The 15,868-nt window shown below is 46.5% G+C and overlaps 3 protein-coding genes across 3 annotated transcripts in view; all 3 read left to right on the top strand.

Annotated features, from left to right (window-relative positions):
* The window catches only part of LOC129036253 (protocadherin gamma-A3), a 173,655-nt gene that overhangs the window by 132,718 nt on the left and 25,069 nt on the right, over positions 1-15,868 (top strand). The window lies entirely within an intron of this gene.
* Positions 1,963-8,237, top strand: PCDHGC3 (protocadherin gamma subfamily C, 3). Its single transcript, XM_054489311.2, has one exon. The coding sequence runs from the start codon at positions 4,098-4,100 to the stop codon at positions 6,687-6,689; it is 2,592 nt and encodes an 863-aa protein (XP_054345286.1). The 5' UTR covers positions 1,963-4,097; the 3' UTR covers positions 6,690-8,237.
* Positions 9,914-15,775, top strand: PCDHGC4 (protocadherin gamma subfamily C, 4). The gene has a single exon (XM_054489310.2). The coding sequence runs from the start codon at positions 13,160-13,162 to the stop codon at positions 15,773-15,775; it is 2,616 nt and encodes an 871-aa protein (XP_054345285.1). The 5' UTR covers positions 9,914-13,159.

Here is a 15,868-nt window from a genome sequence, read left to right on the forward strand (position 1 = left end):
AGGGGCACTATATTGTATGTAGAAAGCTGTGAAAAGATTTTTAAAATGATTGATATGTCTGACAATGAGTACTATTATTATTCCCATTTTATACATAAAGAAAATAAAAGAGAAGTTAAAAATAAAAGTTTCATGGTTACATAGCTACTAGGTATTGGAATTTGAATCTTTTTGACACTAAGACCTTACTCTCGATCATATAATACATTCACTTTCTATTTTAAAATTATATTATAGCCGGGCGCAGTGGCTCACACCTATAATCCCAGCACTTTGGGAAGCTGAGGCAGGCAGATCACGAGGTTGGGAGATCGAGACCATTCTGGCTAACATGGTGAAACCCCGTCTCCACTAAAAATAGAAAAAATTAGCCAGGCGTGGTGGCACGCACCTGTAGCCCAGCTACTAGGGAGGCTGAGGCAGGAGAATCGCTTGAACCCAGAAGGCGGAGCTTGCAGTGAGACGAGATCATGCCACGGCACTCCAGCCTGGGTGACAGAGTGAGACACCATCTCAAGAAAAAAAAATTATATTATAAATGCTGCATCTCATTGGTCAGAAGCTCTCTTGAAATTATAAAACAAAGAAGAAAAAAGATAAAGACTGGGAAATTGTTTTGAATCAGTATATAAATCCTGTATACTGGTCCTTTCATTTCCCCTAGAAATAAGTGATACAAGCCAGGCGTTGTGGCTCACACCTGTGATCCCAGCACTTTGGGAGGCGGAGGCTGGCGGATCACCTGAGGTTGGGAGTTCAAGATCAGCCTGACCAACATGGAGAAACCCCCATCTCTACTAAAAATAGAAAATTAGCTGGGCGTGGTGGCACATGCCTGTATTCCCAGCTACTCGGGAGGCTGAGGCAGGAGAATTGCTTGAACCCGAGAGGAGGAGGTTGTGGTGAGCCAAGATTACGCCATTGCACTCCAGCCTGGGCAACAAGAGTGAAACTCAAAAAAAAAAAAAAAGAAAAGAAAAAGAAAGAAGGAAGGAAGAAAGGAAGGAAGGAAGGAAAGAAGAAAGAAAGAAGTGATACAACAAGTTACGGCATCTTTGTTTATTATCCACTGTGAGTTGTATTACCACACCTTACTTGGCTCTTTGGCAAACTATATTATCTCTTCAGATCATTAGGGCTAGGAAGGCCCACTGGTAACTTGAAGGAGTAAATATATCTTCTAAAAAATACTTACTTCCAGGGAGACTGGATCCACACAAATGAATACATATATAGTCCTTAGTGTATGCCATGATTATTTTACTATGTCAGTAGCATAAAGATTGCTATATTAATAAGCATTAAGTGCCTGCTGTGCTAGACAGTAAGGATACAAGTGGCCACCAAAATAGCATGGTCCCTGCCCTCCTGGAGCTTCTTTTTTTCTTTTTCAGTGGGGGAAGCAGACATTTTGCTTATGCAAAAATAATTACAAAATTTAAAGTTGTGCCAAGTTCAATGGAAAAAATATAAGGTGTTCTGAGAGAGCATAACAAAGGATCCTGGTTTTAACTGGGGCCTAATGGAAGACCTCTATTAGGAAATAACATTTAAACTAAGACCAGAAAGACCTGTAGAAATTAGCAAAGCAAAGGGAGGGAGGAGAAAGCAGCTTTTCTGGCAAAGGAACAACTTGTGTGAAGGCCCTGAGACAGGGAAGGGCTGGGGTTCTGACCACCCTCCAAGTGGTGCAATGGAGTATAGTGAGAGAGGGAGAAGACATGAGAACTTGGATACTATGCAAAGGATTTGGTATTTTAATTCAAGAGCAGTATGATGCTACTGAGGAGCAGCTGGACAATTGTGTGATCCAATTAAAATTTTAGGAAGATCAACCTCACTATTGTGGAGAATGCATACACAAGGGTTCTGTTGGTTCATGAAGAGGTCTTAAGAAAACTATGAGCTGGGTGCAGTAGCTCAGGCCTGTCGTCCTAGCTACTTAGAAGGCTGAGGCGGGAGGATCCCTTGAGCCCAAGGAGTTGGAGTTTACAGTGAGCTATGATTATTCCACTGTACTCCAGCCTGGATGACAGAGCGAGATCCTGCCTCAGAAACAAAAACCAAAAAGAAACAACCACAAAAACAACAACAACAAAAGTCTCAGAAAACTACAGGCCTTATTATCAAGAAAATGACAGGCCTTATTATTGAGAAAACTACTTACATTTTTAAAAGCTGATTTTCAAAAACCAGATTGTGAATTAAGTGATGCTGAATAGGGGAAAAAAAGATTGATGAACCAGTGTATCTCTGAATAACCCACTAGATCAGTGCTTGCCAAACTTTAATGTGTTTTCAAATCACCCTGATGTTTTGTTAAAATGTAAGTCCTGTCTCAGTAGGTCTAGAGGAGGGCATTTCTGCATTTCTAACAAGCTCCCCAGTGATGCCTAGACCATTGGTCCTCACACTTTGAGTAGCAAGTGATTGGGCTATACTCTATATTCTAAATTCTAAATGTATTCTATCTTCTAATGCCTATCAGCCCTCTTGCTGGTCTGGCTAATTATCAAACTTGAGCATTTAAAACTGGGGGTTTTCAGAGATTAATTGAAGTGTTAAAGACATGGAAATATAGGTCACATATGGCTTTTCATCTCTTTGGGAAATATCCTATATATCCTTACTTCTTTTCTACCTACCTAACCTATGTGCTTACCCCTTCACCTATGTTCACGGTTCTGTTATACTTCAAAAGGACTCTATGCAATCAAAGTGATGTCCAAGACAAATATACAGAAATAGTATGAGGCTCTAACACTTTACATCTAATGGAGTGGTTTGCATCATTAATTGAGGCTTACTCTGTGCCAGGCACTTTACCTGCCTTCTTCATTTAATAGGATAGGAGCAGGAACTTTAGAGGTTCGTTTCTTGTTCAAAGATATACATCTCATCTCTGGCTTATATCACAGTGGACTCTTTTATTCACTATCCTAATCATTATAATTTTGTTTGGTGACAACAATTCTAAATGCAGAAAACTTAAGGCTCTTTATTCTATGACTAAAGGCTTTGTATTTTCTAAAGATTTGTGGAGCTTTGCTGCCATTATTTCAATAATTTTATAAAGATCCTAGGTGATAAATAGGCCTGGCTTTTTTTCTTTTTAAAATCTTCTCCGTCTTCTTCTTCATTAGCAGTGCAACTTCTTGTGGCATATGATACCCAAGATCTTGGGAAAAGGATTGATCAAGTAAAGGGAAACGATAGAGAGAGTGTGCTCTACAATTGAGATCATGCTCCTTGTGAAAGACAGAGTAGGGAAATTTCTTATTACTCCCTGGTTCTTAAGAAATGAGAGCTAACAATGACATCCAGTTTTAAAAGAAATAAAATCTGAATTGTACTTTTAAACTTTATAAGCCAGAGTTAAACCAATAGATTGTAACTCCTGCTAATTTGATAGTAGCTCCAGATAATGAGGAAGTGACAGGGAATGCTAATTTCATTTGGTAAGAGATAAAACTGAAATTATTAATGTCTCCACGGAAATGCTAAATGCCTCCTTACAAGTAGGGTCCGGCTAATTGTCTGTCTTCCAACAAACCAGATTTGTTGGTGTTTTTCCAGACAACGTTGCGTAGTTTTCGGTTTGGTTCGATCCCCTTTCTTGTGATCAAAGAAAGTAATTCAAATGTTTAATGGGTCTTGATTTGGATTGGAGACTTGCAGAACGGCTAGCCTCACAGCCCCAAGGCTGGCTTTCCCTAAGGTAGGTTTCCTATGCACCGATACTGGCAAGGCGCTTTGGCTGGAAACTCTGGAAGGAAGCCAAAGGAAAGTGAAGTTCCTGGCGCTAGCGCGTGTCCTGCTCAGAGAGCCCGGCGCTAGCTCATTCTTCGTGCAGTTATTGGCTGGGACTCTGTGTGCCGCTGTCGGCCAATGAAGACGCTGGAGATCGGGCCCCTGCCCGTCCCCTTTCTGCGCCCCGGGATGAGGCAGAGACTGAACAGCCGGCGAGCAAATCAACGGCATCCAGAAAGCCATGTCGGACTCGGCGCCCAGCGCCCAAGCGCTAACCCGCTGAAAGTTTCTCAGCGAAATCTCAGGGACGATCTGGATCCCGCTGAAAGGAATTGCTTTTGAGTGAGATGGTCCCAGAGGCCTGGAGGAGCGGACTGGTAAGCACCGGGAGGGTAGTCGGAGTTTTGCTTCTGCTTGGTGCCTTGAACAAGGCTTCCACGGTCATTCACTATGAGATCCCGGAGGAAAGAGAGAAGGGTTTCGCTGTGGGCAACGTGGTCGCGAACCTTGGTTTGGATCTCGGTAGCCTGTCAGCCCGCAGGCTCCGGGTGGTGTCTGGAGCTAGCCGAAGATTCTTTGAGGTGAACCGGGAGACCGGAGAGATGTTTGTGAACGACCGTCTGGATCGAGAGGAGCTGTGTGGGACACTGCCCTCTTGCACTGTAACTCTGGAGTTGGTAGTGGAGAACCCGCTGGAGCTGTTCAGCGTGGAAGTGGTGATCCAGGACATCAACGACAACAATCCTGCTTTCCCTACCCAGGAAATGAAATTGGAGATTAGCGAGGCCGTGGCTCCGGGGACGCGCTTTCCGCTCGAGAGCGCGCACGATCCCGATGTGGGAAGCAACTCTTTACAAACCTATGAGCTGAGCCGAAATGAATACTTCGCGCTTCGCGTGCAGACGCGGGAGGACAGCACCAAGTACGCGGAGCTGGTGTTGGAGCGCGCCCTGGACCGAGAACGGGAGCCTAGTCTCCAGTTAGTGCTGACGGCGTTGGATGGAGGGACCCCAGCCCTCTCCGCCAGCCTGCCTATTCACATCACGGTGCTGGACGCGAATGACAATGCGCCTGTCTTCAACCAGTCCTTGTACCGGGCGCGCGTCCTGGAGGATGCACCCTCCGGCACGCGCGTGGTACAAGTCCTTGCAACGGATCTGGATGAAGGCCCCAACGGTGAAATTATTTACTCCTTCGGCAGCCACAACCGCGCTGGCGTGCGGGAACTATTCGCCTTAGACCTTGTAACCGGGATGCTGACAATCAAGGGTCGAATGGACTTCGAGGACACCAAACTCCATGAGATTTACATCCAGGCCAAAGACAAGGGCGCCAATCCCGAAGGAGCACATTGCAAAGTGTTGGTGGAGGTTGTGGATGTGAATGACAATGCTCCGGAGATCACAGTCACCTCCGTGTACAGCCCAGTACCCGAGGATGCCCCTCTGGGGACTGTCATCGCTTTGCTCAGTGTGACTGACCTGGATGCTGGCGAGAACGGTCTGGTGACCTGCGAAGTTCCACCGGGTCTCCCTTTCAGCCTTACTTCTTCCCTCAAGAATTACTTCACTTTGAAAACCAGTGCAGACCTGGATCGGGAGACTGTGCCAGAATACAACCTCAGCATCACCGCCCGAGACGCCGGAACCCCTTCCCTCTCAGCCCTTACAATAGTGCGTGTTCAAGTGTCCGACATCAATGACAACCCTCCACAATCTTCTCAATCTTCCTACGACGTTTACATTGAGGAAAACAACCTCCCCGGGGCTCCAATACTAAACCTAAGTGTCTGGGACCCCGACGCCCCGCAGAATGCTCGGCTTTCTTTCTTTCTCTTGGAGCAAGGAGCTGAAACTGGGCTAGTGGGTCGCTATTTCACAATAAATCGTGACAATGGCATAGTGTCATCCTTAGTGCCCCTAGACTATGAGGATCGGCGGGAATTTGAATTAACAGCTCATATCAGCGATGGGGGCACCCCAGTCCTGGCCACCAACATCAGCGTGAACATATTTGTCACTGATCGCAATGACAATGCCCCCCAGGTCCTGTATCCTCGGCCAGGTGGGAGCTCGGTGGAGATGCTGCCTCGAGGTACCTCAGCAGGCCACCTAGTGTCACGGGTGGTAGGCTGGGACGCGGATGCAGGGCACAATGCCTGGCTCTCCTACAGTCTCTTGGGATCCCCTAACCAGAGCCTTTTTGCCATAGGGCTCCACACTGGTCAAATCAGTACTGCCCGTCCAGTCCAGGACACAGATTCACCCAGGCAGACTCTCACGGTGTTGATCAAAGACAATGGGGAGCCTTCGCTCTCCACCACTGCTACCCTCACTGTGTCAGTAACCGAGGACTCTCCTGAAGCCCGAGCCGAGTTCCCCTCTGGCTCTGCCCCCCGGGAGCAGAACAAAAATCTCACCTTTTATCTACTTCTTTCTCTAATCCTGGTTTCTGTGGGGTTCGTGGTCACAGTGTTCGGAGTAATCATATTCAAAGTTTACAAGTGGAAGCAGTCTAGAGACCTATACCGAGCCCCGGTGAGCTCACTGTACCGAACACCAGGGCCCTCCTTGCACGCGGACGCCGTGCGGGGAGGCCTGATGTCGCCGCACCTTTACCATCAGGTGTATCTCACCACGGACTCCCGCCGCAGCGACCCGCTGCTGAAGAAACCTGGTGCAGCCAGTCCACTGGCCAGCCGCCAGAACACGCTGCGGAGCTGTGATCCCGTGTTCTATAGGCAGGTGTTGGGTGCAGAGAGCGCCCCTCCCGGACAGGTAAGGTTTAGCAAGTCATGTTTGACCCTGTTAGTGCTTTTTTATTCCTACATCATATTGAGGAAGGAATGGAGCTGTTTTTTTAGTGATAAAGATGTTTTCCTGATGATGCATTCACACTTTCACCTGGCCCTTCCTAGATCAAAGTTAGTGCCTTTGTGAGATGGTGGCCTGCCAGAGTGTGGTTTGTGGTCCCATTTCAGGGGGAAGATACTTGACTCATCTGTGGACCCAATTCACATCCTCAGCACTCATTTGCTGTCACAACTAACCAATCTTACTAAGGGATGGTTAAGCCAAAACACAAGATCTCAGCGATCAGAGTTTAGCTTGGTATCATTTACATTAGGAATAAGCTGCTGGATACCTCTAACCAGTGGCAGCTTCTAGGAATACAAAAACTACCTCATTCCTCCACCTTTCAAGTGATTGTGACATTTGTAGTAAAACTAATAGCTTTTTGATAATTTTCCTTTGTTTATACAGATCGTGTACCTCATTCTCAGATAATTTTTTATGAATGAAATGAAATTCCAGGCATCCTTTAAATTTTATTTCAAGCACTCTACTGGAAATGATGTGCACCCTACTTACAAAATATTTTTACCTTATAACAGTAATGCATGTTTGCTAGAAAATTCAGAAAATACAGAAAAGTATTTAAAAAATTAAAACTATAATCTCCAAACCCAAAGATATCCACTTTGAATTATAAAAGTAATAATTTATTTCAAAAATAAATCTAGTCAACCCAAGAAAACATAAAGTAGCCAGACTCAGTGGTGTACACCTGTAGTTCCTGCTGCTCAGTGCCTGAGGTGGGAGGATTGCTTGAGCCCAGGAGTTCTGGGCTGTGGTGCACTATGCTGATCAATTGATCAATCCACTGTCTGCACTAAGTTCAGCATGAATACAGTGACCTCTTGGGAGGGCAGGACCATCAGGTTGCCTAAAGAGGGGTGAACTGGCCCAGGTTGGAAATGGAGAAGGTCAAAACTGCTGTGCTATCCAGTAGTGGGATGACATCTGTGAATAGCCACTGCACTCCAGCCTAGGCAATGTAGGGAAACCATGTCTCTTTAACAACAAAAACAACAACAACAAAAATCCCAGAAACTACAAAAGGAGAGTCTTTTTGGTGCCTCCAGTGTTAGTCCCTGTCCTTCCAGCCTTATTTTTCTTAAGTATATGCACAATGTGAAAAGTAGATAAATTCATGTCCTTAGAAAGGTAAAGCATTCATTAATTCAGGGTGGTATGCAAGGATACTATCCAAGGCATGGTATCCGTGCAAGGTGACTGCAAGGCCTTTGCCCTGGAGAGAACCCTATACATACTCTTAACTGTAGGAGAACCACTGTTATTTTGTTACTTAGTGCATCGTTGCTATCAACTCTTGGATTTGGCAGTTAGACAAATGAGGTTCTACCATTTACCAACTATGAGTCTGTGGCCAAGTTACTCAATCTCCTTTCTAAGCCTCTTCCTCATATGCAAAAAGGGAATAATAAGTGTTTTATAAGATTCATGCATGACATAATGTATGCAAAGTGTTTAGCATGGTGCCTGGCATATCATAACTGTTAAACAATTATTAGCCAGCTCCTAGCATTTTGGGAGGCTGAGGCAGGAGGATTGCTTGAGGCCAGCAGTTCAAGACCAGCCTGAGCGACATAGTGAGATCCTGTCTCTACAAAAAAAAAAAAACAAAACTGTGTTTTCATTAGCTGGGCATGTTGGCATGCACCTGTGGTACCAGCTACTTGGGAGGCTGAAGTGGGAGAATTGCTTGAGCCTGGGAGTTGAAGCTACAGTCAGCTGTGATTGCACCACTACACTTCAACCATGGCAATAGAGTGAGACCCTGTCTCAAAAAAAATTATCAGCTATTACTATTATTATTTTTATTAGTTCTTCACCCACCTAAAATCTTAAACACACCTTGGAAATACACATATGAGAACAACCAAAAATGACAAAGTAGAAGCACATATGAAAAGACTAAGAAAGCATGAAAGCCAGCAAGAAATAACTGCCGCTCTCCTGGTCAGCCTGGAAAACAACTGGCATTTTCCCTAGAACAATGTTTTCAAACTTGGTTGCACATTAAAATCACCTAGAGACCTTTTAAAAATTCTGAAACCCAGGCCACACCCCAACCAATTAAAGCACAATCTCTGGGGGTGGGACACAGGCATCATTTTTTGAAGGTCCCCACTTGATCCTAATGTGCAGACAAATTTGAAAACCACTACTTTGGGAGGCTGAGGTGGGTGGATCATAAGATCAGGAGTTTGAGACCAGCCTGGCCAATATGGTGAAACCCCGTCTCTACTAAAAATGCAAACATTAGCTGGGCATGGTGGCGCACACCTGTAGTCCCAGCTACTCTGGAGGCTGAGGCGGAAGCATCAGTGAGGGAGAATCAGTGAACCCAGGATGCGGAAGTTTCAGTGAGCCCAGATCACACCATTGCACTCCAACCTGGGCGACAGAGCGAGACTCCGCCTCAAAAAAAAAAAAAAAGAAAGAAAGAAAAAAAAAAGAAAAGCAGTACTCTAGAACCTGCCAATCCCTCATTTAGCATATTTGTGAAGTAAAGTGTTATTCTGGTATTTGCAGAACCAGAATCCAGCTTTATTGGGCCAGGCCCAATTTTTTAAAAAACATGGTAAGGTCTCCCAGCTTTAAAGTATTACATAGAATAGCTCTAAAAGATCACTGCAGGAAGACATAAAATGGTATTTCAGTCATCTAAGGGAAAAACCCTCCTAAAGCACTAGCCCCTGGACAACTATTATTTAAACATCTACAGCTGTTCAATAGGTATTGGGTTCTTTTTGGAGGGATGTGACAAAATTGTTGTATAATTAGATTGTGATGATGATTGCATCAGTTTAGTATATGTAAATACACTGAAAACCATCGGATTGTACACTTTAAATATGTGATTTGTATGGTATGTGAATTATGTCTCAATAAAAATCTAGAGATGGGGCTGGGCTCAGTGGCTCACGCCTGTAATCCCAGTGCTTAGGGAGGCCGAGGCCAGCGGATCACCTGAGGCCAGGAGTTCAAGACCGGCCTGGCCAACATGGTGAAACCCTATCTCTACTAATAATACAAAAATCAGGCCGGGCCTGGTGGCTCACGCCTGTAATCCCGCACTTTGGGAGGCGGAGGCGGGCTGATCACGAGGTCAGGAGTTCAAGACCAGCCTGGCCAACATGGTGAAACCCCGTCTCTACTAAAAATACAAAAATTCGCCGGGCATGGTGGCTGAGGCAGGAGAATCACTTGACAGTGGAGGTTGCAGTGAGCCGAGATCACGCCACTGCACTCCAGCCTGGGTGAAAGAGCGAAACTCCATCTCAAAAAAAAAAAAAAAAAAAATCAACCAGGTGTGGTGGCAGGTGCCTGTAATCCCAGCTACTTGGGAGGTTGAAGCAGGAGAATCGCTTTAACTCAGGAAGCAGAGGTTGCAGTGAGCCAAGATCATGCTGTTGCATTCCAGCCTAGGCAACAAGAGTAAAACTCACTCCATCTCAAAAAAAAAAAAAAAAAAAAAAAAATCTAGAGTTGGGAGAATCATATGGCTGGCATAAAAAGGTCAAGTCAAAGATATGTAAGATTAAGGCTTTATGCTCTAGTTCTAGTAAAACAGACTGGGTACTTGTTTTGGTGTGAAATTGCCAATGTAAGTATAGTACTGTACATACTAGTTGTTTAGCTTTAGATAAGTCTTTTAATCTCTTTAAACTCCAGTTTCCTCATCTATAAAATAAAGAGAATATCTGCTTTGCAAACTTGTTGTGAGAGTGAAAAGTAATGCATATAAAGTCCCTGTATGGAGCAAGTACTCAATAACTATTTGTTGAACTAAAAATAATAATACTGACATTCACCATGTCTTAGCATCCCTATGTGCCAGACACTGTAAACAATTAAAAGTTATCATTCTGGTACCCAGAATACAGTATGAGACAGATATGCAAAAAAAAAAAAAAAAAAAAGATAATAGAGTTCTGCATAGCATAAGATGCAGTGGGACAAAATGGGAAAAAACACCTAAATCAGCTTGGGGAAACCAGGAAGAAGTGATAGAGGTGGTGATGCTTGAGCTATGAACTAAAGGTTGAGTAGTAGTTTGTCAGACAGTAAAGGGGAAAGGACAGGGCAGGGAGGGGCCATTGCAAGAAATTCCATGCAGAGGGATTATGGTATTTCATTATCACTGAACCTTAAACTGTGTGTGTGGCCAGGTACGGTGGCTCATGCCTGTAATCCTAGCACTTTGGGAGGCAAGGTGGGCAGATCACTTGAGGTCAGGAGTTTGAAACCAGCCTGGCCAACATGGTGAAACCTCATCTCTATTAAAAATACAAAAAATTAGCCAGGCGTGGTTGTGGGTGCCTGTAATTCCAGCTACTTGAGAGGCGGAGGCAGGAGAATTGCTTGAACCCGGGAGGCAGAGGTTGCGGTGAGCTGGTATCAGGCCACTGCACTCCAGCATGGGCAACAGAGAGAGACTCCATCTCAAAAAAAAAGTGTGTGTGTAAAACAGACAGTCTTTGTAGGAGATGAGGTGAAGCAAGTAGGCCGGAGTTAGATCCTGAGGTGAAGCAAGTAGGCCATGCCAAGGAGTTTTTATTTTATTCCATATAGATGAGAGGAGAGTCACTGCAGAAATTTGAACTGATATGCATATGATATCATGAGGTTTTTTTGTTTTAGAAAGATTATTCTGTCAGTCATAAGTGAAGGGACTGGGGACATTGGGACTGGAGGCAAAGAGATCTTATCTCTTTGCAATAGTTTGAAAGCTATTGCAATATTTGAAGAGAAGATTGATAAATGCTTGAACCAGCACAGTGGCAGTACAGATGGAGGGAGCTGACTACAATAAAATCATCAGGACTTGTTGATTGACATGATATAGGAAGTGAAGGACAGGGATGAGTCAAGGTTGATCCCCCTAGATTCTGACTAAGGCAGCTGGGGGGATGACAGTGCCATTCACAGAGACAGTGAATTCTGGCATAAACACCTAATAGGTCAGGCTGGTTTACACCTCCATCATTCCCATGGGAGAAGGTATAGAGGGATGTGTGTTTGTGTGTGTGTGTGTGTGTGTGTGTGTAAAAGAACACAGAAAGCCAGATTCCTCTTTTTGACACCAGAATATTGGTTCCCACCATAGTCAAAAGGATATTCCTGAGGATCGAGGCTTGGAAAAATATTGGGGAAGGATAAGAACTCCAGTTGTTGCTGCTTTTTTTGGCAGCCAGTGTAACCTAGGTAAGGACTTGGTTGAATTAAGAAATTTCGTGTCCAGATCAGGATGGATTTTTCTCTTTCTCTGTGCTCTGGTGTGTTTCCCACTCAGATTGCAGGTTGTATGTACCTACAGTGTGAATTGTGCTGTTTCTGTGCTTGCGCAAGGGAGTAGCTAGGTTGCTGGGAGGTCTGGATGAGGGTGGGGGTGGGGTGAGATCAAGTCTCCAGCTCCAAGTGGTCCCCTGGGGCTAAGTGAAAAGCTTGCTCTTTTGAAATGGTCTTCGTTGGTAATTAACAACAGATCAAGAATACCTTGGTGTCAAATAAAGGGAATTTGTAGGCACAATGCTGTTGGTTCATAGCTCAATCATTCAAGGAAGCTATTAAATCTGTGAATATTAGCATTCTGCCAGGTAAAGAGATCTGGTTCTTAGCACCTCCCAGACACACTGATTCTTTACTGTTTTGAAACATCTCCCTCTCCTGGCTTCCTCCACCCTGCTTCCATACTGTCCTTGAAAGCAATAAATGGTAATTTAGTGTATCTAGTGTATCACTAGCAAATGTCTGAATAAGAGAGGTTTGGTTTCCGCTGTGCCTCCTGTTACAATGAGAACATGTATTGCATAAATTTAATTGGCTACATTAATGTGTAAGCCTTTTCTGCAAAGAGATGGATCCGTTTCTGAATATTCTAAGGGCAGAGTTTTGAGTATATGGCAGTGGTTCTAATTAGCAGTTGCTCTAATACAATCAGACTGAGACGGAAGCTACTCATTTAGAATACTGGTTGATGACAACACTGGCTTGAACAAAGTGACCACTCTCCAATGGCTACTCTCCCTCTCAGTGGGCCGCAGGTTGCTAGGGCTCAGGCTGTGGCTGTTTTCCCCGCCGAAAAGGGGCGGGGTCAGTCGGTGTGTTAGAAAAAAAAACAAAACCATATATGTTGTCTGCCTCCCCACAGAGGTAACAACCTTTGGAAAAACATGCCGTTGAGCGGGAGGAAGGTGAAAAGATAGGCTGGGTTTTTGCGGGGTGGGGGAGCGTGGAAGATAGGGTGGGCTTTTTCCCCTCCAGTGCTGCGACGCATTAACCCTGCTGCTGTTGGGACGTTCTCTGCTCAGCCTATTGGCTGAGCCGGGGAGCCGCTGTCTGCCAATCGGGTGGTGAAAGGCAGACAAATCTACCCCGCCACCAGCAAAAACGGCGCGTAACCCTTGCGGCGCCGGCCGAACCGCGCCAGAGCTGGCGCGGGGAAAGGGAGATAGGTGTCTCCAGCTGCTGTGGCTGTTTGGGGCGGGTCGGCTTCATCCGCGTCTCAGGAGCAAGTAGAGAATTAGCGGGCGGCAGCAATGCTCCTCAAGGTGAGAAGCTGGACAGAAATCTGGCGGTGGGCTACCCCTTTGTTCCTCTTTTACCACCTGGGTTACGTTTGTGGGCAGATCCGCTACCCGGTCCCAGAGGAGTCACAGGAAGGGACTTTTGTAGGGAATGTCGCCCAAGATTTCCTGCTGGATACGGACAGTCTGTCAGCTCGCAGGCTGCAGGTCGCTGGAGAGGTGAACCAAAGACACTTCCGTGTGGATTTGGACAGCGGAGCCCTGCTCATCAAGAACCCAATCGACCGAGAGGCACTGTGTGGGCTCAGTGCCAGCTGCATCGTGCCCCTGGAGTTTGTCACCGAAGGTCCTTTGGAAATGTACCGAGCAGAGGTAGAGATCGTAGATGTGAATGATCACGCCCCCCGTTTTCCGCGGCAGCAGCTGGACTTGGAAATTGGGGAGGCAGCTCCTCCAGGACAGCGTTTCCCGTTGGAAAAGGCTCAGGATGCAGATGTGGGGAGCAATTCGATTAGCAGCTATAGGCTGAGCTCCAATGAACACTTTGCACTGGATGTGAAGAAGCGCAGCGACGGCAGCCTGGTCCCAGAGCTGCTCCTGGAGAAGCCTTTGGATCGAGAGAAGCAATCGGACTACCGCCTGGTGCTGACTGCTGTCGATGGAGGGAACCCGCCGAGATCTGGCACCGCAGAGCTCCGGGTATCCGTGCTGGACGTAAACGACAACGCCCCAGCCTTCCAGCAATCCAGCTACAGGATTAGTGTGTTGGAGAGCGCACCAGCGGGCATGGTGCTCATCCAGCTCAATGCCTCAGACCCGGACCTGGGTCCCAGTGGTAACGTCACCTTTTATTTCAGTGGTCATACCCCTGATCGTGTAAGAAACCTCTTTAGCCTGCACCCCACTACTGGAAAGCTTACTCTTTTGGGGCCCCTAGACTTTGAGAGTGAGAATTACTATGAATTTGATGTGCGGGCTCGCGATGGGGGTTCTCCAGCCATGGAGCAACATTGCAGCCTTCGAGTGGATCTGCTGGACGTAAATGACAATGCGCCTTACATCACGGTGACCTCAGAGCTTGGAACCCTCCCCGAGAGTGCAGAACCTGGCACTGTGGTGGCACTTATCAGTGTGCAGGATCCGGACTCAGGGTCAAACGGAGATGTGAGCCTCCGCATTCCCGACCACTTGCCATTTGCCCTCAAGTCTGCCTTCAGGAACCAGTTCTCCCTGGTGACTGCTGGACCCTTGGATCGAGAGGCCAAATCTAGCTATGACATCATGGTCACTGCTTCTGATGCTGGGAACCCTCCTCTCAGTACCCACAGAACTATTTTCCTCAATATTTCAGATGTGAATGATAATCCACCCTCTTTCTTTCAGAGGTCACATGAGGTGTTTGTTCCTGAGAACAATCGCCCAGGGGACCTGCTTTGCTCCCTTGCAGCCTCTGACCCAGACTCTGGCTTGAATGCACTTATCTCCTACTCGCTCTTGGAGCCCAGGAATCGAGATGTATCAGCTTCCTCCTTCATCTCTCTGAACCCCCAGACAGGAGCTGTTCATGCTACTCGATCCTTTGACTATGAGCAAACCCAGACACTGCAGTTTGAGGTGCAGGCCCGGGATCGGGGCAACCCACCCCTTAGCAGCACTGTGACAGTTCGTCTATTTGTGTTGGACCTCAATGACAATGCCCCAGCTGTGCTCCGTCCTCGGGCCCGGCCTGGTTCCTTATGTCCCCAAGCACTGCCTCCATCAGTTGGTGCTGGCCACCTAATCACAAAGGTGACTGCTGTGGACTTGGATTCAGGTTACAATGCTTGGGTTTCCTATCAGCTCCTGGAGGCCCCAGATCCCAGCCTGTTTGCAGTCTCTCGATATGCTGGGGAGGTGCGGACGGCTGTTCCCATCCCAGCTGACCTCCCACCACAGAAGCTGGTCATTGTGGTAAAGGATAGTGGTAGTCCACCACTCTCTACCTCTGTTACTCTCTTAGTGTCCTTAGAGGAAGATACTCATCCAGTTGTCCCAGATCTTCGAGAATCTTCAGCTCCAAGGGAAGGAGAATCTCGTCTAACCCTCTACTTGGCTGTGTCCCTAGTGGCAATTTGCTTTGTCTCCTTTGGCTCATTCGTGGCACTACTCTCTAAGTGTCTTCGTGGGGCAGCCTGCGGAGTGACCTGCTTTCCTGCTGGCACCTGTGCCTGTCTCACCAGATCTCGAAGGAGGGAGGGGCTTCCCCCTTCCAATGGGATCCTCCGAATCCAGCTAGGGTCAGATGACCCTATCAAGTTTGTTGATGTGGGAGGCCACTCTCACGGCTGTACACCCTTGGCTTCTGCACCCACTCGGAGTGATAGCTTCATGATGGTGAAGTCACCCAGTGCACCTATGGCAGGGGAGCCTGTTCGCCCAAGCTGCCCACCCTCTGATCTTCTGTATGGGCTAGAGGTGAGACCTTTGCAGGCTCAGCCAATGCTTGAGGGTTATTCTGATCCAGGCATATGGCTAGGCCATGTCCTAGAGAGTACTGGCCTCTCAGTAAGAGCCCATAGTGATGTCACCATTTTTGTAAGAGGTAACTATGTGGTAGACGCTGTGCTTTGTAACTATTTTATGAATTAACCAGAGTTGTCACTATTTAGCATTGGGGGTGGGTCATGCCTATATCTGAGTAAGAAATGAAAGTAATTGGTGATCAAGAGCCAGGCTGTTGTG

This window comes from Pongo pygmaeus, chromosome 4 (assembly GCF_028885625.2).
Source record: "Pongo pygmaeus isolate AG05252 chromosome 4, NHGRI_mPonPyg2-v2.0_pri, whole genome shotgun sequence".
Taxonomy (NCBI): domain Eukaryota; kingdom Metazoa; phylum Chordata; class Mammalia; order Primates; family Hominidae; genus Pongo; species Pongo pygmaeus.